A 25,884-nucleotide genomic window follows, 5' to 3' on the forward strand; every position below is an offset into this window, starting at 1 on the left:
ATCTGCAGTTCCCATTATCAGGGATTCTATGATTCCGATTCTTTAACCTTTTTGCATATGTCCTACCCCCAGGACTGTGTGCTTGTCCAGAGCTGAAGATATTTGCTTCCACTTGCAAAGCTGGGATTGTGAAAATTTGGGACCACAACAACCAGCTGATAAGGTGAGATGTGAGAGCCGTGGAGGTGTGTAATTGTACAATCAATGACTACAGTCCCACATTGAATGTTGAAGTGCAGAGTGAAATCGTCTTCACATCTGGTTAATAAACTCACCAATAACACTAGGGCTGATACAGAGCTGGAGGAGGCCACTCTGCCCATTATGTAGGGCCAGCTCTCTTAATCAGCCATGAACCCAGAGGCATTCCTCACCTTTTCCCCATAACCCTGTGCGTTCTCTTTTTTGGAAAATAATACAATTCCCTTTTGAAGCCTTGATTCAAGTCACCTCAACCACTCTCACAGACAATACATAAGCTTTTGCCACATGAAAACACTTCTTCTTCATCTCTTCTTTCTTTCTTTTGCCAATCGTGTGAAATCTGTGCCCTCATTCTTGATGCTTTCAACTTTGGGAAGGTTTCTCCAATTCTGTCCAAACTTCTCACAATCTTCATCACCGCCATAAAACCATTTCTCAGTTCTCTCTGGAACACAGACCAAACCTCTTCATGTGACTAGAGCTCCTCATCCCTGGAGCTAGTCACGTGAACCTGTTTTGCACCCTCTTGAACACCATCACAATATTGCTAGGCTTCATCAGAACAGTTCTGAAGAACAGTCACTGGACTCAAAATGCCAACTCTGATTTCTCTCCACAGATGCTGCCACACCTGCTGAGTTTCTCCAACAATTTGTTTCAGATTTCCAGCACCCGCAATTCTCTGCTTTATTTTGAAATTACCTGCTTGCTCATCTGCCTCTATTGAGTAAAATCTAAAAAAATAGTTCACCACTGGTTGCTCTCATTGGTCTTCCCTTTATTTCTCTCCCTCTCTCCCCCTCTGGTTCCCTTTCTAATCTTCGATCGACTGTGATCTGAGGCTATAGTCAGAGACATCCAGGGACAGATGGATCACTGGAGGTCATGATTAATAATATTAATTAATAATGTGATATAAAAAAACAAAAGTACTGCTTTTCAATTCTAAAAGGATAGGTATAATAAGCAGAGAAGTAATGTTTAGTTGTATTGATCCCAGTTTAGGTCATCTCTGGAGTAATGTGTGCAGTTCTGATCCTCATATGATTAAATGGATAGAGGGGCCCTGGACGGAGTGAAGAAAGCATTTATAGAAACAAAATCAGAATTGAGAGGCTGTAATAGTCAGGAAAGATTGGGATTCTTCAGAGTATAGTTGAAGGGTTGATGACAGAGATTGTTTGGTGTTTGATATAGCATTTCCATGAGAATTTATCAATTATAGAGTCATAAGGTCATACAGCATGGAAACAGGCCCTTTGGTCCAACCAGTGATAATGGGAACTGCAGATGCTGGAGAATCCGAGATAACAAAGTGTGAAGCTGGATGAACACAGCAGGCCCAGCAGCATCTCAGGAGCACAAAAGCTGACGTTTCGGGCCTAGACCCTTCATCAGACCCTTTGGTCCAACCAGTCCACTCTGATTATAATCCCAAGCTAAATGAGTCCCAGAGATAATAGGAACTGCCGATGCTGGAGAATCTGAGATAACAAGGTGTGGAGCTGGGTGAACACAGCAGGCCAAGCAGCATCAGTGGAGCAGGAAAGCCGACGTTTCGGGCCTAGACCGTTCTTCAGAAAACAAAAGAAAGGACCATCTATATAAGAAACACAAGGAATAGGGGCAGGAGTTTGCCACTCAGCCTGTGGAACCGGTCACTCCATCCAACAGGGCCCTGACTCACCTGAGGCTCCAACTCCATATTCCTGCCCGCTCCCTGTATCCTCGATTTCCCCCAAAGTCCGGCTCATTCTCAATCCTGATCTTTAATATACTCAACGGTGCAGACTCCACCACTCTCCAGGGGAGAGAAACCCCGTGGTAATCACCCCTTTGAGGAGCTTTCTCCTCATCTTAGTCCTAAATGGTCATCCCCTTATCCTGAACCTGAGCCTGAGTAGAGGGAGTTTCAATTTTCCTACGTGTCTCCCCTGCACTGTGTCAAACCCCTTCAGAATCTTGTAGGTAATGGGACAGTCACGAATAAATCTAGGCAGAACCCCTTCAGCCAGAGACAGATGAGAATGTAGAAACTACTGCTCCAGGCAGTGGTTCGCACCAATAGTACAGATGTCTTTAATGGGAAGCCAGATAAACACATGAGAAACCATGCAGGATGACACGGTGATACGGTGGAGTGATGAGGGACTGGGAGGAACAGAAGCACTAGCACAAACCAGCTGGGCCGAAGGGACTATTTCTGTGTGGTATATACTCTGTAATTCCATATAATGTATATTGTTTCTTGCTGTCCGAATTCTATGGATGTCTTTGTTCTATAATCTTTGACATGCACTTTGAACTAGTGCCAATCAGAGTGCACTGAGGTGCTGGAAGCCAAACACACATTTATTTTTATTCTTAATTCATTCACAGAATGAGTGTGTCACTGACCAGGCAGCATTTATTGCCCATCTCTAATTGCCCAGAGGGCAGTTAAGAGTCAACCACATTGGGTCTGGAGTCACATGTAGGCCAAACCAGGTAGGGATGGCAGTTTCCTTCCCCAAAGAACGTTAGTGAACCAGATGGGTTTTTCCGACAATCGATAATGGGTTCACAGCCAACATTTGATTCGTGATTCCAGATATTTTATTGAATTCAAATTCCACCACCTGCTGTGGCAGGATTCGAACCCAGGTCCCCACAATATTACTTGTGTGCATGGATTAATAGCCCAGTGACATTTCCAATCCACACTGCCTCCCTCTTTAAAGACTTGCCACTTTCATTAGCTTTCAACTTCCGGTAAATAGCCTGGTTTTTATTTTACCTGAATACCCTTTCAGGTTCACAACCCCCTAAGAGGTTCATGTATACCCTCCCTAACAACATGAGCAGATCTCTTTGCCATGATATCAATAAATGCTGGGCCTAGCCAGCGATGCCCACATCCTCTGAATGAATAAAAAGTAAGTGACAGTCTCTAAGTTGAAGTCCTTTTGTCCGAGGTGGAAAAACTCTACACCAACCCCATTGGCAAGTTTCAAAATCCTGATGCCCTCCCAATCTCTTAGAACCAATTGAATTGTACAGATCAGAAGAGGCCCTTCAGCAGAACCTGTCTACCTACACCAGTCCCACGTTTCCAGCACTAGGCCCATAGCCTTGAATGCTGTGATATTTCAGGTGTTCATCAGGAACTTTTTACGAGTTGTGAGGTTTCCCATGTCAACTACCCTCCCAGGCAGAACATTCCAGAACTGTACCGTGCTCAAAACCTTACCTTCAAATCCCCTCTAAATGTCCTGTCGTTCACCTGAAAATCGTGCCCCCTCATTATTGACCCTGAAATAAGGGGGACAGCTGCTTTCTATCTACCCTGTCTATTCCACTTCTGGCAGTCCCCCTCAACCTTCCTTGCTTCTATATTTGGGACACATAACTCTCATTTACATTACCTCACTTACATTGGTGAGAAAAGACATAGGACAGTAAGAGAGAAAGGGTTGAGGCTTTGCAGAGTGAATATAGGAAATTAGCTGGAAGGTTAAAAAGCAGAACCTCAAAGATATCAATCTCTGGATTACTCCCAGTGCCAAGTGATGGTGAGACATGGAATGAGAAGATAGGGCTGATGAATCAATGGCTGAGGAGATGGTGTAGTGGGCAAGGATTCAGATTTTTGGATCATCGGGATCTCTTCTGGGGTAGAAAGACCTGTTCAATACCCTTCGAAATCGGGTACAGTCCAAGCTCCTGATATATACCCTATCTGGTCCAGTACCAGCCCAATGTCTAAAGCCTCCCTCTCATGCCATTTCTTCACTCAATCATTGAATTGTAGAGGGCTACAGCATGGAAATGGGCCCTTCAGCCCAACTTGTCCATACCGGCCAATTTTCACAATTAAACTAATCCCATTTGCCTGTGTTTGGTCCATATCTCTCCATTCCCACCCCATCCACGTACCTGTGTAACGGTTTCTTACTGATGAAATTGCACTCGCTTCCACCACTACCTCTGGCAGCACGATCCAGATGCTCACCACCCTCTGTGTGAAAGGTTTGCTCCTCTGGATCCTTTTGTACCTCGCCTGTCTCACCTTAAACCTACGTGCTCAGGTTTTAGGTAATAAAGTGTGAAGCTGGATGAACACAGCAGGCCAAGCAGCAACTCAGGAGCACAAAAGCTGACGTTTTGGGCCTAGACCCTTCAAGCTCTGATGAAGGGTCTAGGCCCGAAACGTCAGCTTTTGCACTCCTGAGATGCTGCTTGGCCTGCTGTGTTCATCCAGCTCCACACTTTGTTATCTTGGATTCTCCAGCATCTGCAGTTTTCATTATCACTGCTCTAGTTTTAGACTCCCCTAAGGTGGGGAAAGGCTGTTGGCTCTCTCCCTTATCTATGCCTCTCATGATTTTATAGACCTCTATAAGGTCAGCCTTCAGTCTCTTACGGTCCATGTAAAGAAGTCCCAGCCCATCCAATGCCTCCATATAATTCAAACCTTGCAGTCCAGGTCATCTTCCGATTTCTATACTCACTATCACATGGTGCTGGGAAGATTATTACATTCTACGTCTTGCTTTACAGGCCATTCCAAGCTCCCTAAATGCTACCTTCAGGCCCCTCTTTAGATCTATGATGTTGGTGCCAAAGTAGGCACTAGCTCTTTACTGTTTCCACGCCCCCACCCCCTGAAAGCAAAAAGCCCTCAGTCACTCTGTGACATCCCTAACCCTGGCACCACCCAAAGAATGGATCTAATAAATATTTAAATGAGAAAAATTCACCCAAACTTGGGGAAAGAGCAAGGTATGGTCACAGCTCTTGCAAAGAGCCAGCATAGGGACAATGGGTTGAATGGCCACACTCTCTGTTGCTGTGGATTGATGAGTGAGTACCTGCTGTTGTAATTGCACTGGCCATGAGACGTGCCGTTCACATCTCAATGTTTATGCCACTCAATCTGTGCTTCTCAATAAACCATGATCGCCATCATCGTCAAATCCCTACAGTTTGGGAACAGGCCCTACAGCCCAGCAAGTCCACACTGACCCTCAGAGCTTCCCACCCAGACCCACCCCCCATAACCCACCTAATCTACACATCCCTGAACACTATGGGCGATTTAGCTTGGCCAATCCACCCTAACCTACACATCTTTGGACTGCGGGAGGAAACCGAAGCACCTGGAGGAAACCCACACAGACACGGGGAGAATGTGTAAACTCCACACAGACAGTCGCCCGAGGGTTGAATCGCACCCAGGTCCCTGGCGCTGTGAGGCAGCATTGCTACCCACTGTGCCACCGAGCCGCCTGGTGACCTGTTATCTCAGTTCAGGGCCAGTTTGAGAGATAGCAACAGAAAAAATTTCTATTTCTTTTCAGGTCACTCTACACCTTGTTATCAGGAATTTTCAGGATTTTAGCACCTGAACCATAGACATCAGACCATGGGGAGGCAATGGCCTGGTTGTATTATGGCTGGAATGTTTGTCCACAGACTCAGATAGTGTCCTGGGGACCCGGGAAATAAAGAGATTCTTTCTGGATCTGTACAGCATTCACTTGAAGATGGATGTGTGGAAGGTGCAGATTCATGTCCTATAGTTTGATTTAATGGCCACGATTGAGATATGGCTGCACCGTGACCGAGACTAGGAACTGGACGTTAAAAGATATTCCACATTTAGGGGGGATAGGCAGAAAGCGTGGGAGTTACCATGGAGGTGACAGCGAGCGATTGCATCAATGTGTTCATTAGGGAGAAACACCTAGCAGAAGATCAAAATATAGAACTAGTTTGGGTGGAGCTCAGAAACAGCAAGGCACCAAACATTCATGGGGATGTTTTATAGGCCACCAAACTGTAGTGGGAAGTACATATCAAATAGTTAAAGGTGCAGGTAGCCAGAGGATTGCCCTGTACATCCCAGAGCTCTTCAATCTCTCACCATTTAGATACAATGCTTCTTCTCTATTCTTCATGGAAACTAGGTGCAGGAAGAGGACAGTCAGCTGTTCCTCTCTGCTCCACCATTCAACATGCTCATGGCTGATCCTTCATCTCAACACCATATTGCTGCTTTCTCCCCCTGATGCTTTTAATATCCAAATGAATCTATCTCATTCTTGAATATATTCAGTGACTTGGTTCCTACTGCCCTCTGTGGTAGAGAATCCTTTGAGTGAAGAAAGTTTCCCTTATCTCAATGCTAAATGGTCTACCCTGTATCCTGACACTGTGTTCTCGACTCCCCAGCCAGGGGAAATATCCTTCCCACATCGAGTCTGTCTAGCTCCTTAAAAACTTTCCTGATAAGATGGACAAAATCATATTTTCCCACATTATGCTCAGATCTTTGTCCACTCACTTAACCTATCGATATGGTTTTCTCACCTCTTTGTGTCCTCTTCAACAACTTACTTTCCAAACTATTTTAGTGTCATCAGCAAATTTGACAATCATCCTTCCCAACCTTTTGTCTCAGTTACGTATATAATAGGTAATTAGGAAGAATGCAAGGCAGCAAGAAACATAAAAATATATTGTAAGAGCTTCTATAGGTAGGCCAAAAGGAAAAGATACACAAAGACAAGTATTAGTCCCTTACGGGCAGGCTCAGAAAAACGTGGGGAATGGAAAAATGGCAGAGAAACTGTAGAGTTCCTTATGTCTATCTTCACAACGAAAATACAAGACATTCTCCCCGAAATCATTGAGATCCAATGGTCTAGTGAGCATATGAGTCTGAAAGAAGTTAGTTAAAAAAATAATAGTTTTGGAGATATTAACTTGACCTACTGTTGACAGATAACAAAGTGTGGAGCTGGATGAACACAGCAGGCCAAGCGGCATCTCAGGAGCACAAAAGCTGACGTTTTGGGCCTAGACCCTTCATCAGAAAACCTTTTGTGATGAAGGGTCCAGGCCCGAAACATCAGCTTTTGTGCTCCTGAGATGCTGCTTGGCCTGCTGTGTTCATCCAGCTCCGCACTTTGTTGTCAATGAAACATACAGGATTGGGGCACACTGCTGGAAGGGATTGAGTATTGATTAACAGGTAGAAGGAGAAAGTAGGAAGGAGTGGGATCGTTCTCAGTGGGCAGGATGTGACTAGTCGGGGTAGGGGTGTGTCGGGGGGGAGCACAATGATCAGTGTTTTGGTCCCCGCTGTTCAGGTGGGTGAGGAGCGGAGAGTCCACTCCTATCCCACTGCCCCCTCACACCCAGCCGGTCCCCATCCCTGTGTGTACACTAAGCTGATTTACTCTCTGTAGAGGATTGCAAAGGGACTGGGATTAGGTAAGGGGTGGGGGACGGTAGAGGAGAGGTGGGGGAGAGTAGAAGAGGGGTGGGGGAGGTTGGGGGTCGAGGGGGTAGAGGGGCCGGAAACCATGTGTCCGTAAGTCATATTACAGAGGTGAGCAGACAGAGCTGAGAGTCTGAGCTGCTGGGGCAGTGACAGGTGCTAACACTTCCCTGTGGTAACACACTGGAAATCAAATCCAAAAGTCCTGGGGTCTTCGCTGAAAATAAGATTTTATAAAAGTACACAAAATTCCCCAATGAGCCTCATTTTTACTCCAAGGTTATTAGAGAGCAAGGAGAAGGTTTCTGCACTTATCATGAATGACATTTTATTACAGAAGGATAAACTCTACATACAGATAAACAATTATCAACCATCAGCATGTAACTCTAACCCCCTTATTAACTCCCCTTACACACAACACACACACAGACACACACACATGCACACACAGAAACATACAGACACGCACACGCATGCACACAGACACACATAAATGCATACACAGACTTACATACAAACGTACACATACATACAGACACACACATGACATAAACACACACAGGCACACACATACACATATAAACACATACACACAGACACAGACGGAGGGGACAACACGTGTAATAAAAGGAGGGAAAGCCGAGAAAACAGTTCAGTGATCTCTCTTCACAGAAAGCACTGAGATAGCTCTCATGTTGCTGCTTCTCAGCCTTTCTTTTGCAGATGCTTTCACTGGCTTGCAGGAGGTGCAAGGTATCTGCTTCACACATTTAAAGGTGTCTGACTTATTCATGAAAAGTCATGGGTTATAGAAACTAATGAGAGAAAAATAAACTGATTTTCTTTAGGGTTAAAGTCGTTTTTACTTCACAGAGTGGAGAAAGCCCCTGAGCTTGTTTGAAGAATTTTCACTATATATTGTTCACAGCCTCAAGCTGTTTGGCTACCCAAGAACCAATCACATTGTTGTTGGCAGGCAGAAAGCCTTCACCATTGATACCTAGATACTAGTCCACGCATAGGACAGCTACTAGTTACTAACCAAATCTTCGCCTGTACATAGATATGTAGTGTGGAGCTGGATGAACACAGCAGGCCAAGCAGCATCTCAGGAGCACAAAAGCTGACGTTTCGGGCCTAGACCCTTCATCAGAGAGGGGGATGGGAAGAGGGAACTGGAATAAATAGGGAGAGAGGGAGAGGCGGACTGAAGATGGAGAGAAAAGAAGATAGGTGGAGAGGAGAGTATAGGTGGGGAGGTAGGGAGGGGATAGGTCAGTCCAGGGAAGACGGATAGGTCAAGGAGGTGGGATGAGGTTAGTAGGTAGGAAATGGAGGTGCGGCTTGAGGTGGGAGGAAGGGATGGGTGAGAGGAAGAACAGGTTAGGGAGGCAGAGACAGGCTGGGCTGGTTTTGGGATGCAGTGGGTGGGGGGGAAGAGCTGGGCTGGTTGTGTGGTGCAGTGGGGGGAGGAGACGAGCTGGGCTGGTTTTGGGATGCAGTGGGGAAGGGGAGATTTTGAAACTGGTGAAGTCCACATTGATACCATTAGGCTGCAGGGTTCCCAAGCGGAATATGAGTTGCTGTTCCTGCAACCTTCGGGTGGCATCATTGTGGCACTGCAGGAGGCCCATGATGGACATGTCATCTAGAGAATGGGAGGGGGAGTGGAAATGGTTTGCGACTGGGAGGTGCAGTTGTTTATTGCGAACCGAGCGGAGGTGTTCTGCAAAGCGGTCCCCAAGCCTCTGCTTGGTTTCCCCAATGTAGAGGAAGCCACACCGGGTACAATGGATACAGTATACCACATTGGCAGATGTGCAGGTGAACCTCTGCTTAATGTGGAAAGTCATCTTGGGGCCTGGGATGGGGGTGAGGGAGGAGGTGTAGGGGCAAGTGTAGCACTTCCTGTGGTTGCAGGGGAAGGTGCCGGGTGTGGTGGGGTTGGAGGGGAGTGTACAGCGGACAAGGGAGTCGCAAAGAGTGGTCTCTCCGGAAGGCAGACAAGGATGGGGATGGAAAAATGTCTTGGGTGGTGGGATTGGATTGTAGATGGCGGATGTAGATTTCAACTCCCCCTCCCATTCCTCAGACGACATGTCCATCATGGGCCTCCTGCAGTGCCACAATGATGCCACCCGAAGGTTGTAGGAACAGCAACTCCTATTCCGCTTGGGGACCCTGCAGCCCAATGGTATCAATGTGGACTTCACAAGCTTCAAAATCTCCCCTCCCCCCACTGCATCCCAAAACCTCCCCCCACTCCCCTCCCAAAACCAGCCCAGTTCGTCCCCTCCACCCACTGCATCCCAAAACCAGCCCGGCCTGTCTCTGCTTCTCTAACCTGTTCTTCCACTCACCCATCCCTTCCTCCCACCTCAACCCGCACCTCCAATTCCTACCTACCACCTCATCCCGCCTCCTTGACCTGTCCATCTTCCCTGCACTGACCTATCCCCTCCCTACTTCCTCACCTATACTCTCCTCTCTGCCAATCTTGTTTTCTCTCCATCTTTGGTCCGCCTCCCCCTCTCTCCCTATTTATTCCAGTTCCCTCTCCCCATCCCCCTCTCTGATGAAGGGTCTAGGCCCGAAACGTCAGCTTTTGTGCTCCTGAGATGCTGCTTTGCCTGCTGTGTTCATCCAGCTCCACCCTGTGTTATCTTGGACTCTCCAGCATCAGCAGTTTCCATTATCACTTTGCCTGTACATAGCTGGGCTCTGGCTATCTGCACATTCTCCTATACTGCTTGAACCAGTAGCTGTGTAAACACAGCATACAAAGCAGGTCAGATCAGTGGAGGTGATGGCCTAGTGGTATTACCACTGGGGTGTTAATCCAGAGACCATGATAATGTTCTGCGGACCTGGGTTCAAATCCTACCATGTCTGCCGTGGGATCTGAATTCAATAAAATATCTGGAATTAAGAATCTAATGATGACCGTGAATCCATTGTCAATTTTCAGGAAAAGCCCATCTGGTTCACTAATGTCCTTTAGGGACAGAAACTGCTTAAATGATCTGGTCTGGCCCGACATATGACTCCAGGCCCATGGCAGTATGGTTGACTCTGAACTGCCCTCGGGGCAATAAATGCTGCCTAGCCAGTGACATCCTCATCCCATTAATGAATAAAGGAGAAAAAAAATGACTTGCTTTCCAAAGCATGCAATAATGCTTGTTTATTAAAACAGTCCTTTTCCAATTTCGCTCCACAAGCTAAAATACAAAGGGAAGGTCTTCAGACAGGGTTAAGATGTAGCAGGACAGGTCCATATTCCATCACATCATGCACCCAGGTATTTCACCAGGAAGCCTCCCTTCCTTCTGAAATTGAGCTTGTAGGTCAGTACCTTAGGTGAACCTGAAACCCTGGTTTATAATTAAACTGTGGGCTCCCCTTCATTTCTTTCACAGAGTTCTGCACCTGAAAGCAGTCGCGAACAGCATCTCATTCTGCAATGATGTTGGTAACATTTTCCTGGGCATCGAGCGAAACCTGTATGTCATGAACAGTTCAGAGTATCTGCCCCAGCAGTATCTGCTCCGGGTATGTGCATATGTATGTCCCTCTCTATTGACAGCAGCGTCGCACTGTATATGTGACTGTGTGTGTTCAGACAACTGACTGTGTTGTGTTCATCTGAATGTGTTTATGTCTGTGTGTATGTGTGCACGTGTGTGTGTGTGGATGTATGTCTGTAAATGTGCATATTTTCCCGCAAAATTAATGGTTATTGATTAACAAAACTGATGTTGTGCCTCAGAGATGCCCTCTACACTGTCACCCATCAAACATTGGCAGGACAGGGACAACACTGGGTTAGATACAGAGTAAAGCTCACTCAGCACTGTTCCCTATCAAACACTCCCAGGCCAGGGGCAGCACGGGGTTAGATACACAGTAAAGCTCCCTCTCAACTGTCCCCTATCAAACATTGGCAGGACAGGGACAGCATGGGGTTAGATACAGAGTAAAGCTCCCTCTACACTGTCCCCCATCAAACATTGGCAGGACAGGGACTGCACGGGGTTAGATACAGAGTAAAGCTCTCTCTTCACTGTTCCCTATCAAACACTCCCAGGACAGGGACAGCACAGGGTTAGATACAGAGTAAAGCTTACTCTGCACTGTTCCCTATCAAACACTCCCAGGGACAGGGACAGCACGGGGTTAAATACAAAGTAAAGCTCCCTCTACACTGTCCCCCATCAAACATTGGCAGGACAGGGACAGCACGGGGTTAGATACAGAGTAAAGCTCTCTCTACACTGTCCCCCATCAAACATTGGCAGGACAGGGACAACACGGGGTTAGATACAGAGTAAAGCTCTCTCTACACTGTCACCCATCAAACATTGGCAGGACAGGGACAACATGGGGTTAGATACAGAGTAAAGCTCCCTCTACACTGTCACCCATCAAACATTGGCAGGACAGGGACAACATGGGGTTAGATACAGAGTAAAGCTCTCTCTGCACTGTTTCCTATCAAACACTCCCAGGCCAGGGGCAACACGGGGTTAGAGCCCTGTACGCAGTAGAATGATGTGAATATGAGTGATGTTGCTAACAATTCTTTACTTTCTGGTTAGATAGCATGTAGGGATGTCAGTGATCCTGTGCCTGATGCTGCCATTCCCATCACCAGTGCTACTCTCAATTCTCTGTCTGCAGAAGATTCCCAGCGTTTGAGAGGACCCCATGCATTCAACAGGTAGGAAGGGAAAGACAATAGTCTGGGGGTCGGAGCTGTACCAGGTACTGTCAGGAGAGTTACTGAGTGTTGGGATCATGCTCATGCTACTGATCCAGAAACCAGCAATAATCATTCAAAGTCAGAGATAACAAGGTGTGGAGCTGGATGAACACAGCAGGCCAAGCAGCATCAGAGGGGCAGGAAAGCTGACGTTTCAGGCCTAGACCCTTCTTCAGAAATGGGGAAGGGAAGGGGGTTCTGAAATAAATAGGGAGACACGGGAAGGCAGATGAAAGATGGATAGAGGAGAAGACAGGTGGAGAGGAGACAGACAGGTTAAAGAGGCGGGGATGGAGCCTGTAGAGAAGAGTGGGGAGGTAGGAAGGGGATAGGTCAGTCTGGGGAGGACGGACAGGTCAAGGGGGCAGGATGAGGTTAGTAGGTAGGAAATGGAGGTGTGGCTTGAGGTAGGAGAGGGGATGGGTGAGAGGAAGAACAGGTTAGGGAGGTGGGGACGAGCTGAGCTGGTTTTGGGATGCGGTGGAGGGAGGGGAGATTTTGAAGCCTGTGAAATCCACATTGATACCATTGAGCTGCAGGCTTCCCAAGCGGAATATGAGATGCCGTTCCTGCAACCTTCGGGTGGCATCATTGTGCAGGAGGCCCATGATGGACATGTCGTCTGACGAATGGGAGAGAGAGTTGAAATTGTTTGTGACTCACAGGCTTCAAAATCTCCCCCCAACATACCGCATCCCAAAACCACCCCAGCTCGTCCCCGTGCCGCGCTCCGTCAGCACTGACCCTCCGACAGTGCCCGCTCCCTCAGCACTGACCCTCCGACAGTGCCCTCTCTCTCAGCACTGACCCTCCGACAGTGCCCGCTCTCTCAGCACTGACCCTCCGACAGTGCCCGCTCCCTCAGCACTGACCCTCCGACAGTGCCCGCTCTCTCAGCACTGACCCTCCGACAGTGCCCACTCTCTCAGCACTGACCCTCCGACAGTGCCCGCTCTCTCAGCACTGACCCTCCGACAGTGCCCACTCCCTCAGCACTGACCCTCCGACAGTGCCCGCTCTCTCAGCACTGACCCTCCGACAGTGGCCACTCTCTCAGCACTGACCCTCCGACAGTGCCCGCTCTCTCAGCACTGACCCTCCGACAGTGCCCACTCCCTCAGCACTGACCCTCCGACAGTGCCCACTCTCTCAGCACTGACCCTCCGACAGTGGCCACTCTCTCAGCACTGACCCTCCGACAGTGCCCACTCCCTCAGCACTGACCCTCCGACAGTGCCCGCTCTCTCAGCACTGACCCTCCGACAGTGCCCACTCTCTCAGCACTGACCCTCCGACAGTGCCCGCTCTCTCAGCACTGACCCTCCGACAGTGCCCACTCCCTCAGCACTGACCCTCCGACAGTGCCTGCTCTCTCAGCACTGGGATTATTTGTTTGTTGTGTAAGGCTATTTTCTCATCCAAGGTGAAGTTGTTGCTCACTGAGCCCTGGATATTCTAAGGGATTATTTCATTTACAGGTTGTCCCTCAAACTGGGCTAATTTTTTTTATCGGAATGAGATATTTGTGTGGAGAGGCTGATCAGTTTTGACCTTCAGTTTGTGGCCAGGACCTTCTCTTTTTTTGCGATTTACCTAAGAGGCTTTAATACTGTTCCTCTGTTGTGATCCAGCCCCGAACATTCTGTTGTTTTACCGGTCGAGTCTGATGTGGGATCCCTGGAAAAGCAGGATCGACTGAAAGAGGTAGGAGATTCCAGTAATCTGGCATGTGGCACTGTGGATGGGGATGTGGAAGTGGAACTGTTGTGCATTTTTGTGTTTGATTCGCTGTGCTTGAGCGTTACCAACGAAGTAAAGCTCCAGTTAATAATCCCTCTGGACAGTCAGATCCCTATCCCTATCCCAAAGCCCTGGAGAGATGACCTGAGCGCCTCCTTCTGGCCCAGTCTCTGTTCTGCAGGTGTTACTTCTCCATGAGTAAATCTGGAATCGAAGATGAGTCTCAGTGATGATAACCAGAAATTATTCTCCATGTGGTTCACCAATGTTCTTCAGGAATAGCAATCTGCTATCCAAACCTGGTCCGACGAGCACTGCAATGTTTGTCCTTTTAACTATATCTTATTTCTAACTTATGCTGTGAATCGCTGTACATAATGCCAATTTATTTCTTATTTATTCCTCTTTTTATATCCAAGAATCTGTTCCTAGGTACTTTGTACCTAAGATGGTGCCATGAGGGGTAATATTGTAAACTTTTCACTGTTCTCCTGTACTTGTGTACTTGAGTACCTATGACAATAAAATCTAATTCTAATCCTTAACATGTGACTCCAGGCCCACTGTAGTGTTTGAACATGAGACTGAGGTACATTGGGGCCCAGTAAGCACAGCCAGGACTCCAGGGTTACTGTGCTATGTGGGCCAGCTACACATCTATTGTGTACTACAGCCCAGAATGAGGACCTTTGGCCCATCGTTGCTGTGCTGGCTATTAAACATCCAGCTGCTCGGATCCTGCTCTGCAGTATTAGGCCTGCAGCCTAATAGTGTTTAAGTGATCACTCCTCACTGTCTTCCAAACTGCCCAGTGGCTTTCTCCATCATTTCACACTGACCAGCATGAGCCCGAGGGCTGTACCACTGTAAATCATCTGGCTATGGGTACAATGTTGTTGGAATGTGGGTGTAGCATTTATGTCCGTTAGACCATAAGAAACAGGTACAGGAGAAGGCCATTCAGCCCCTCGAGCCTGTACCACTGTTCATGGCTGGATCTGACATTTGTCACTTCCACTTTGCTGCCCTTTCCCCTTGATTTTCCTGATCAGTCAAGAGCCCATTTACCTCAGCCTGAAATATACACGTGAACTCTGTCCCCCTCCGTAACTGCCCTTTGTGAAGGTCGGGGTGAGCTGCCTTCTAGAAGCACCGCCGTCCTCTTGCTGTGGGTTGACCCACAATGCTGTCAGGGGAGGGATTTCCAGGATTTAGACCAAATGCCAGTGAAGGAACGGCAATATATTTCCAAGTCAGGGTGGTGAGCGGCTCGGAGGAGAACCTGGAGATGGTGGTGTTCCCGTGTGCCTGCTGCTCCTCTAACTGAGGCTTGTGCTGTCTGATCCTCCTCTGACTCTCTCTACCCCAGGCATACGCTTCATTGGCTATGAGAGATGAGGAAATCCTTCTGATTCAGCGTGGGGAGATGAGGGGCCGGAAAAAACCTCCACGTACGAAGGAAATCTTACAGCAAGGTTTCAGGAAATACATGCAGCTCTTGTATGCTGAGACTCCACACATAGAGGTCAGTATCAGGACTCTGTGTATGTCTGTATACCCGAGCCTCTCTCTCTACCAGAGGTTTATAAAATCATGAAGGGCATAGATAAAGTCAATTACAAAGGCTTTTTTTCCTTTGATGGGGCCATTCAAAACCAGGGGACATATTTTGAAGGTGAGAGGAGAAAGATTTAAGAAAGACATGACGGGTCATTTTATTTTACACACTGAGTGGTTTGTGTCTGGAATGAACTACCAGAGAAAGTGATGGATGCAAATATAGTTACAATGTTTAAAAAGCATTTGGATAGGCACATGAATAGGAAAGGTTTGGAGTGATATGGGCCAGTCGCAGGCAGCTGGGATTAGTTTAGTGTGGAGCTGGAGGAGCACAGCAGACCGGGTAGCATCAGCTCCCAACCTGAAACGTCAGCTTTCCTGTTCCTCTGATGCTGTGTTCATCCAGCTCCACACCTGTGACTCCAACATCAGCTTTTCTTACTATCTCTGAGTGGGACTAGTTTAGTTTGGGAACATGGACAACATGGACTAGTTGGACCGAAGGGTCTGTTTCTGTGCTGTGTGATTCCATGGCTCTAAGTCTTTGCCTATATCTCTCCTTGTGTGTGTCTCTCTGCCTGTGAGTCCCTCTCTATCACTCTGCGTCTGTATCTCTCTGTGCACATTGACTGTGACGTCTTTTGTTAGTTCCTGTCTCTAACCAAACTGATTCTACATTTTGTTCCTCTGAACCACAATAATTTCTCACGACAGCATTGATATCCTTAATTACCAACTCACCTTCCCTTCTCCTTTCCCACCAAAATGTCAAATACCACTGAAATAACCCAAGTTCCAGCGACGGTCACTTTGTGACGATGCCTGTGCAATAATCCATTCTCTCATTCACATCTGTTTGTGTGGTACTAATTTACTCATTGTGTGAAAGGTGCTGTGCACATTCCAGATAAACAGCCATTAACTCTGTTTATTTAAACTATTTTTCCTTGTTTTTGATCATGTATGTGGTCCATCTTTATATTTGCGTGTTCTGTCTTTTTCCTGTCACACTCTGGTACTCATTACCTGTATTGCTGGCTGGCTCTACTGCATTTGCTTCTCAGTTTCACTTTGTACAGTTTCCCCAGTTGAGGCTACGCCCCACCTACACAGACAGCACTTTTACGACCCTAATTCAATGAGTTGTCCTTCCCCAGCATAGTTCAGGTGAAGATTACTCCAATAGTACAGCTCTCACTTTCCCCACTACTCATGCCAATGCCCCAGAAATTGAAACTGTTTTAAAATCATAACATCATAGAGATGTACAGCACAGAAACAGAACCTTCGGTCCAACTCATCCACGTGACCAGATATCGTAGAGGAATCTAGTCCCCTGTGCCAGCATTTGGCTCATATCCCTCTGAACCTTCCTATCCATGTACCCATCCGGATGCCTTTTAAATGCTGTAACTGTACCAGCCTCCACCACTTCCTCTGGCAGCTCGTTCTGCACCACCCTCTGAGTGAAAGTGTTGCCCCTCAGGTCTCTTGTATTTCTTTTCCCCTCTCACCTTAAACCTACGTCCTCTAATTATGGGCTCCCACACCCTGGGGAAAAGACCTTGTCTATTCACCCTATCCATGCCCCTCATGATTTTACAAACCTCTCTAAGGTCACCCCTCAGCTCCGACACTCCAGGGAAAACAACCCCAGTGTATTCAGCCTCTCTGTGTAGCTCCAACCCTCCAACCCTGGGAACATCCTTGTAAATCTTTTCTGAACCCTTTCAAGTTTCACAACATCTTTCCATAAGAGTTCTCCCGTACCAGTCTCTGAGCCATGCAAACATAAGACAGTCTGGGAAGTGGGATTTATTGGAGAGTTAGAAGTAGACACGATGGGTAGAATGGTCTCCTTCCATACTGTACAGTTGTCCCATTTTAACATGATGCCCTGTTACAGAGGCAGAGGGCTGGATATTGAATAAAGAGTTTGGTGTGGTCAGTTGGCTGGATGGCTGGTTTGTGATGCAGAGAAATGCCAACACAGTGGGTTCAATCCCCATCCCTGACTGAGGTCAGTGTGAAGGAGCTACCTTCTCATCATCATAACATTATGGTGACATTCACAGTGATTGGGTTGGTGGTTGGGGGGTGTGGGTGTTGTGCTGGGGAGGGGGTGTATTGATTCAGGTTCAGTATTCCCGCCCTGTTGGAGGAGATAAATGGGGCTCCGTAAGACATGGAGCATGAAACCATTCAACCCACTGAGTCTGCTCCTCCATTCAATGAGATCATGGCTGATCTGTTGACCCTCAAGTGCACTTTTACTGCTTTTTCCCCATAACCCTTGTCACCCTCACTGATTAAGGACACAGAACACAGAACATAGACCAGTACACCATAGTACAGGCCCTTCGGCCCACGATGTTGTGCCCACCCAATATCCTACTCTAAGATCAACCTACCCTGCATACCTCACACTTTACTGTCAAACATGTGCCTATCCAAGAATTACGTAAATGTCCCTAATCAGTCTGACTCCATGACCAACACCAGCAGCGCATTCCACATGCCCACCACTCTCTGTGTAAAGAACCTACCTCTGACATCACCACTATACATTCCTCCAATCACCTTAACATTATGCACCCTCCCCCTCGTATTGTAATAGTCATTTCCACCCTGGGAAAATGGCTCTGACTATCCACTCTATCTGTGCCTCTCATCATCTTGTAACCCTCTATTCAAGACACCTCTCATCCTCCTTCACTCCAGTGAAAAAAGCCCTAGGTCCCTCAAACTTTCCTCATAAGACCTGCCGTCCAGTAAAAATCTGTCTGTCTCAGACTTGAATAAACTTAATAACCCGGTCTTGGCAGATTTCTGTGGTAAACAATTCCACGGATTCAATCCCATCTGACAGAAGAAATTCCTCCCTGTGTCTGTTGAAGTGGATGACCCCATTAATGCTGAGATGACGCCCCTCTGGTCCTGGAATCTCCCACAAACGGGAAGCACGCTCTCGATATACACCCTGTCAAGTTATGAAGTTTGCAAGTTTAATGTTTCTTGAAGCCAGAACCAATCAGCCTTTGTCCTGACTACTCCACATGTCGCTTTGTAAGATTCCTGAGATTCCAATTTATGATCCGAACGAGCGGCTGGTGGACCTGAAGAGTCTCCTCAATCGACCCCATCGATGCAGCAACATCGTCAGAGGATTCTTCCCACCAGTGGCACGGCCGGAGCCTTGGTCCGAGGTCACCGCCAAAGAGAAAAAAGTGAGTATTGTCAGGAAACTGTACAGGCCAACACATCCCATGGTGACTCTGCTCAGGGTCAGCACTGAAGGAGTGGGCACTGTCGGAGGGTCAGTGCTGAGGGAGTGGGCACTGTCGGAGGGTCAGTGCTGAGGGAGTGGGCATTGTCGGAGGGTCAGCGCTGAGGGAGTGGGCACTGTCGGAGGGTCAGTGCTGAGGGAGTGGGCACTGTTGGAGGGTCAGTGCTGAGGGAGTGGGCACTGTCAGAGGGTCAGTGCTGATGGAGTGGGCACTGTCGGAGAGTCAGTGCTGAGGGAGTGGGCACTGTCGGAGGGTCAGCGCTGAGGGAGCGCCGCATGGTGGGAGGGTCACTGCTGAGGGACTGGGCACTGTTGGAGGGTCAGTGCTGAGGGAGAGGGCACTGTCGGAGGGTCAGTGCTGAGGGAGCACCGCATGGTGGGAGGGTCAGGGCTGAGGGAGTGGGCACTATTGGAGGGTCAGTGCTGAGGGAGCGCCGCATGGTGGGAGGGTCACTGCTGAGGGAGTGGGCACTGTTGGAGGGTCAGTACTGATGGAGTGGTCACTGTCGGAGGATCAGTGCTGAGGGAGCGCTGCACTGTTGGAGGGTCAGTACTGAGGGAGCGGGCACTGTCGGAGGGTCAGTGCTGAGGGAGTGCCGCACTGTCGGACGGTCAGTGCTGACAGAGTGCCGCACTGTCGGAGGGCCAGTGCTGAGGGAGTGCCGCACTGTCGGAGGGTCAGTGCTGCGGGAGTGCTGCATTGTTGGAGGGTCAGTGCTGAGGGAGCGCTGCACTGTCGAGGGTCAGTGCTGAGGGAGTGGGCACTGTCGGCGGGTCAGTGCTGAGGGAGTGGGCACTGTCGGAGTGTCAGTGCTGAGGGAGTGCCGCCCTGTCGGAGGGTGAGTACTGAGGGAGTGGGCCCTGTCGGAGGGTCAGTGCTGAGGGAGCGGGCACTGTCGGAGGGTCAGTGCTGAGGGTGTGCCGCACTGTCGGAGGGTCAGTGCTGAGGGAGTGGGCACTGTCGGAGGGTCAGTGCTGAGGAAGTGCCGCACTGTCGGAGGGTCAGTGCTGAGGGAGCGGGCACTGTCGGAGGGTCAGTACTGAGGGAGTGCCGCCCTGTCGGAGGGTGAGTACTGAGGGAGTGGGCCCTGTCGGAGGGTCAGTGCTGAGGGAGCGGGCACTGTCGGAGGGTCAGTGCTGAGGGTGTGCCGCACTGTCGGAGGGTCAGTGCTGAGGGAGTGGGCACTGTCGGAGGGTCAGTGCTGAGGGAGCGCCGCACTGTCGGAGGGTCAGTGCTGAGGGAGTGGGCATTGTCGGAGGGTCAGTGCTGAGGGAGTGCCGCACTGTCGGAGGGTCAGTGCTGAGGGACTGGGCATTGTCGGAGGGTCAGTGCTGAGGGAGCGCCGCACTGTTGGAGGGTCAGTACTGAGGGAGTGGTCACTGTCGGACGGTCAGTGCTGAGGGAATGGGCACTGTCAGAGGGTCAGTGCTGAGGGAGCACCGCACTGTCAGAGAGTCAGTGCTGAGGGAGTGGCCACTGTTGGTGGGTCAGTGCTGAGGGAGCAGGCACTGTCGGAGGGTCAGTGCTGATGGAGTGGCACTGTCGGAGGGTCAGTGCTGAGGGAGTGCCGCACTGTGGGAGGGTCAGTGCTGAGGGAGTGGTCACTGTCGGAGGGTCAGTGCTGAGGGAGTGGGCATTGTCGGACGGTCAGTGCTGAGGGAGTGGGCACTGTCGGAGGGTCAGTACTGAGGGAGCGGGCACTGTCGGAGGGTCAGTGCTGAGGGAGCGGGCACAGTCGGAGGATCAGTGCTGAGGGAGCGAGCACTGTCGGAGTGTCAGTGCTGAGGGAGCGGGCACTGTCGGAGGGTCAGCACTGAGGGAGTGGGCACTGTCGGAGGGTCAGTGCTGAGGGAGTGCCACACTGACGGATGGTCAGTACTGAGGGAGTGGGCACTGTCGGAGGGTCAGTGCTGAGGGAGCGGGCACTGTCGGAGGGTCAGTGCTGAGGGAGCACTGCACTGTGAGAGGGTCAGTGCTGATGGAGTGCTGCACTTTCGGAGGGTCAGGGCTGAGGGAGTGGGCACTGTCGAGGGTCAGTGCTGAGGGAGCGGGCACTGTCGGAGGGTCAGTGCTGAGGGAGCACTGCACTCTCGGAGGGTCAGTGCTGAGGGAGTGGGCATTGTCGGAGGGTCACCGCTGAGGGAGCGGGCACAGTCGGAGGGTTAGTGCTGAGGGAGCGGGCACTGTCGGAGTGTCAGTGCTGAGGGAGCGGGCACTGTCGGAGGGTCAGTGCTGAGGGACTGCCGCACTGTCGGAGGGTCAGTGCTGAGGGAGCGGGCACTGTCGGAGGGTCAGTGCTGAGGGTGTGCCGCACTGTCGAAGGGTCAGTGCTGAGGGAGCGGGCACTGTCGGAGGGTCAGTGCTGAGGGAGCGCTGCACTGTCGGAGAGTCAGGGCTGAGGAAGTGGGCACTGTTGGAGGGTCAATGCCGAGGGAACGGGCACTGTCGGCGGGTCAGTGCTGAGGGAGCAGGCACTGTCGGAGGGTCAGTGCTGATGGAGTGGGCACTGCCGGAGGGTCAGTGCTGAGGGAGTGGGCACTGTTGGAGGGTCAGTGCTGAGGGAGCGGGTACGGTGGGAGGGTCAGTGCTGAGGGAGTGGGCACTGTTGGAGGGTCAGTACTGAGGGAGTGGTCACTGTCGGGGCATCAGTGCTGAGGGAGTGGGCATTGTCGGAGGGTCAGTGCTGAGGGAGCGGGCATTGTCGGAGGGTCAGTGCTGAAGGAGTGGGCACTGTCGGAGGGTGAGGGCTGAGGGAGTGCGGCACTGTCAGAGGGTCAGTGCTGAGGGAGTGGGCACTGTCGGAGGGTCAGTGCTGAGGGAGTGCCGCACTGTAGGAGGGTCAGTGCTGAGGGAGTGGCACTGTCGGAGGGTCAGTGCTGAGGGAGTGCCGCACTGTGGGAGGGTCAGTGCTGAGGGAGTGGTCACTGTCGGAGGGTCAGTGCTGACGGAGTGTTCACTGTCAGAGGGTCAGTGCTGAGGGAGCGGGCATTGTCGGAGGGTCAGTACTGAGGGAGTGGGCACTGTCGGAGGGTCAGTACTGAGGGCGTAGGCACTGTCGGTGGGTCAGTGCTGAGGGAGTGGGCACTGTCGGAGGGTCAGTGCTGAGGGAGCGCCGCATGGTGGGAGGGTCACTGCTGAGGGAGTGGGCACTGTCGGAGGGTCAGTGCTGAGGGAGTGCCGCACTGTCGGAGGGTCAGTGTTGAGGGAGCGCCGCACTGTCGGACGGTCAGTATTGAGGGAGCGGACACTGTCGGAGGGTCAGTGCTGAGGGAGCGGGCACAGTCGGAGGGTTAGTGCTGAGGGAGCGGGCACTGTCGGCGTGTCAGTGCTGTGGGAGCGGGCACTGTCGGAGGGTCAGCACTGAGGGAGTGGGCACTGTCGGAGGGTCAGTGCTGAGGGAGGGGGCACTGTCAGAGGGTCAGTGCTGAGGGAGCGGGCACTGTCGGAGGGTCAGTGCTGAGGGAGTGGGCACTGTCGGAGGGTCAGTGCTGAGGAAGTGCCGCACTGTCGGAGGGTCAGTGCTGAGGGAGCGGGCACTGTCGGAGGGTCAGTACTGAGGGAGTGCCGCCCTGTCGGAGGGTGAGTACTGAGGGAGTGGGCCCTGTCGGAGGGTCAGTGCTGAGGGAGCGGGCACTGTCGGAGGGTCAGTGCTGAGGGTGTGCCGCACTGTCGGAGGGTCAGTGCTGAGGGAGTGGGCACTGTCGGAGGGTCAGTGCTGAGGGAGCGCCGCACTGTCGGAGGGTCAGTGCTGAGGGAGTGGGCATTGTCGGAGGGTCAGTGCTGAGGGAGTGCCGCACTGTCGGAGGGTCAGTGCTGAGGGACTGGGCATTGTCGGAGGGTCAGTGCTGAGGGAGCGCCGCACTGTTGGAGGGTCAGTACTGAGGGAGTGGTCACTGTCGGACGGTCAGTGCTGAGGGAATGGGCACTGTCAGAGGGTCAGTGCTGAGGGAGCACCGCACTGTCAGAGAGTCAGTGCTGAGGGAGTGGCCACTGTTGGTGGGTCAGTGCTGAGGGAGCAGGCACTGTCGGAGGGTCAGTGCTGATGGAGTGGCACTGTCGGAGGGTCAGTGCTGAGGGAGTGCCGCACTGTGGGAGGGTCAGTGCTGAGGGAGTGGTCACTGTCGGAGGGTCAGTGCTGAGGGAGTGGGCATTGTCGGACGGTCAGTGCTGAGGGAGTGGGCACTGTCGGAGGGTCAGTACTGAGGGAGCGGGCACTGTCGGAGGGTCAGTGCTGAGGGAGCGGGCACAGTCGGAGGATCAGTGCTGAGGGAGCGAGCACTGTCGGAGTGTCAGTGCTGAGGGAGCGGGCACTGTCGGAGGGTCAGCACTGAGGGAGTGGGCACTGTCGGAGGGTCAGTGCTGAGGGAGTGCCACACTGACGGATGGTCAGTACTGAGGGAGTGGGCACTGTCGGAGGGTCAGTGCTGAGGGAGCGGGCACTGTCGGAGGGTCAGTGCTGAGGGAGCACTGCACTGTGAGAGGGTCAGTGCTGATGGAGTGCTGCACTTTCGGAGGGTCAGGGCTGAGGGAGTGGGCACTGTCGAGGGTCAGTGCTGAGGGAGCGGGCACTGTCGGAGGGTCAGTGCTGAGGGAGCACTGCACTCTCGGAGGGTCAGTGCTGAGGGAGTGGGCATTGTCGGAGGGTCACCGCTGAGGGAGCGGGCACAGTCGGAGGGTTAGTGCTGAGGGAGCGGGCACTGTCGGAGTGTCAGTGCTGAGGGAGCGGGCACTGTCGGAGGGTCAGTGCTGAGGGACTGCCGCACTGTCGGAGGGTCAGTGCTGAGGGAGCGGGCACTGTCGGAGGGTCAGTGCTGAGGGTGTGCCGCACTGTCGAAGGGTCAGTGCTGAGGGAGCGGGCACTGTCGGAGGGTCAGTGCTGAGGGAGCGCTGCACTGTCGGAGAGTCAGGGCTGAGGAAGTGGGCACTGTTGGAGGGTCAATGCCGAGGGAACGGGCACTGTCGGCGGGTCAGTGCTGAGGGAGCAGGCACTGTCGGAGGGTCAGTGCTGATGGAGTGGGCACTGCCGGAGGGTCAGTGCTGAGGGAGTGGGCACTGTTGGAGGGTCAGTGCTGAGGGAGCGGGTACGGTGGGAGGGTCAGTGCTGAGGGAGTGGGCACTGTTGGAGGGTCAGTACTGAGGGAGTGGTCACTGTCGGGGCATCAGTGCTGAGGGAGTGGGCATTGTCGGAGGGTCAGTGCTGAGGGAGCGGGCATTGTCGGAGGGTCAGTGCTGAAGGAGTGGGCACTGTCGGAGGGTGAGGGCTGAGGGAGTGCGGCACTGTCAGAGGGTCAGTGCTGAGGGAGTGGGCACTGTCGGAGGGTCAGTGCTGAGGGAGTGCCGCACTGTAGGAGGGTCAGTGCTGAGGGAGTGGCACTGTCGGAGGGTCAGTGCTGAGGGAGTGCCGCACTGTGGGAGGGTCAGTGCTGAGGGAGTGGTCACTGTCGGAGGGTCAGTGCTGACGGAGTGTTCACTGTCAGAGGGTCAGTGCTGAGGGAGCGGGCATTGTCGGAGGGTCAGTACTGAGGGAGTGGGCACTGTCGGAGGGTCAGTACTGAGGGCGTAGGCACTGTCGGTGGGTCAGTGCTGAGGGAGTGGGCACTGTCGGAGGGTCAGTGCTGAGGGAGCGCCGCATGGTGGGAGGGTCACTGCTGAGGGAGTGGGCACTGTCGGAGGGTCAGTGCTGAGGGAGTGCCGCACTGTCGGAGGGTCAGTGTTGAGGGAGCGCCGCACTGTCGGACGGTCAGTATTGAGGGAGCGGACACTGTCGGAGGGTCAGTGCTGAGGGAGCGGGCACAGTCGGAGGGTTAGTGCTGAGGGAGCGGGCACTGTCGGCGTGTCAGTGCTGTGGGAGCGGGCACTGTCGGAGGGTCAGCACTGAGGGAGTGGGCACTGTCGGAGGGTCAGTGCTGAGGGAGGGGGCACTGTCAGAGGGTCAGTGCTGAGGGAGCGGGCACTGTCGGAGGGTCAGTGCTGAGGGAGCGCCGCACTGACAGATGGTCAGTACTGAGGGAGTGCCGCACTGTCGGAGGGTCAGTGCTGAGGGAGCGGGCACTGTTGGAGGGTCAATGCTGAGGGAGTGGGCACTGTCGGCGGGTCAGTGCTGAGGGAGCAGGCACTGTCGGAGGGTCAGTGCTGATGGAGTGGGCACTGCCGGAGGGTCAGTGCTGAGGGAGCGCCGCATGGTGGGAGGGTCAGTGCTGAGGGAGCGGGCACTGTCGGAGGGTCAGTACTGAGGGAGTGCCGCACTGTCGGAGGGTCAGTGCTGAGGGAGTGCGTACTGTCAGCGAGTCAGTACTGAAGGAGTGCCGCACTGTCGGAGGGTGAGTACTTAGGGAGTGGGCACTGTCGGAGGGTCAGTGCTGAGGGAGCGGGCACTGTCGGAGGGTCAGTGCTGAGGGTGTGCCGCACTGTCGGAGGGTCAGTGCTGTGGGACTGCCGCACTGTCGGAGGGTCAGTGCTGAGGGAGCGGGCACTGTCGGAGGGCCAGTGCTGAGGGAGCGGGCACTGTCGGACGGTCAGTACTGAGGGAGTGGGCACTGTCGGAGGGTCAGTGCTGAGGGAGCGGGCACAGTCGGAGGGTCAGTGCTGAGGGAGCGGGCACTGTCGGAGGGTCAGTGCTGAGGGTGTGCCGCACTGTCGGAAGGTCAGTGCTGAGGGACTGCCGCACTGTCGGAGGGTCAGTGCTGAGGGAGCAGGCACTGTCGGAGGGTCAGTGCTGAGGGAGTGCCGCACTGTCGGAGGGCCAGTGCTGAGGGAGCGGGCACTGTCGGAGGGTCAGTGCTGAGGGAGTGCCGCACTGTCGGAGGGCCAGTGCTGAGGGAGTGCCGCACTGTCGGAGGGCCAGTGCTGAGGGAGCGGGCACTGTCGGACGGTCAGTACTGAGGGAGCGGGCACTGTCGGACGGTCAGTACTGAGGGAGCGGGCACTGTCGGACGGTCAGTACTGAGGGAGCGGGCACTGTCGGACGGTCAGTACTGAGGGAGTGGGCACTGTCGGACGGTCAGTACTGAGGGAGCGGGCACTGTCGGACGGTCAGTACTGAGGGAGCGGGCACTGTCGGACGG

General features: G+C 52.2%; 1 protein-coding gene across 1 annotated transcript in view; it reads left to right on the top strand.

Moving 5' to 3' along the window:
• The window catches only part of wdr97 (WD repeat domain 97), a 178,941-nt gene that overhangs the window by 40,745 nt on the left and 112,312 nt on the right, over positions 1-25,884 (top strand). Inside the window, exons 9-14 of the mRNA XM_059641159.1 lie at positions 73-163; positions 10,891-11,023; positions 12,070-12,191; positions 13,865-13,937; positions 15,343-15,498; positions 18,605-18,760. Of these exons, the coding sequence (XP_059497142.1) occupies positions 73-163; positions 10,891-11,023; positions 12,070-12,191; positions 13,865-13,937; positions 15,343-15,498; positions 18,605-18,760 (731 nt within the window). The remainder of the gene's footprint in view (positions 1-72; positions 164-10,890; positions 11,024-12,069; positions 12,192-13,864; positions 13,938-15,342; positions 15,499-18,604; positions 18,761-25,884) is intronic.

The sequence above is a fragment of the Stegostoma tigrinum genome, chromosome 2 (genome assembly GCF_030684315.1).
Source record: "Stegostoma tigrinum isolate sSteTig4 chromosome 2, sSteTig4.hap1, whole genome shotgun sequence".
In the NCBI taxonomy this organism is placed as follows: Eukaryota; Metazoa; Chordata; class Chondrichthyes; order Orectolobiformes; family Stegostomatidae; genus Stegostoma; species Stegostoma tigrinum.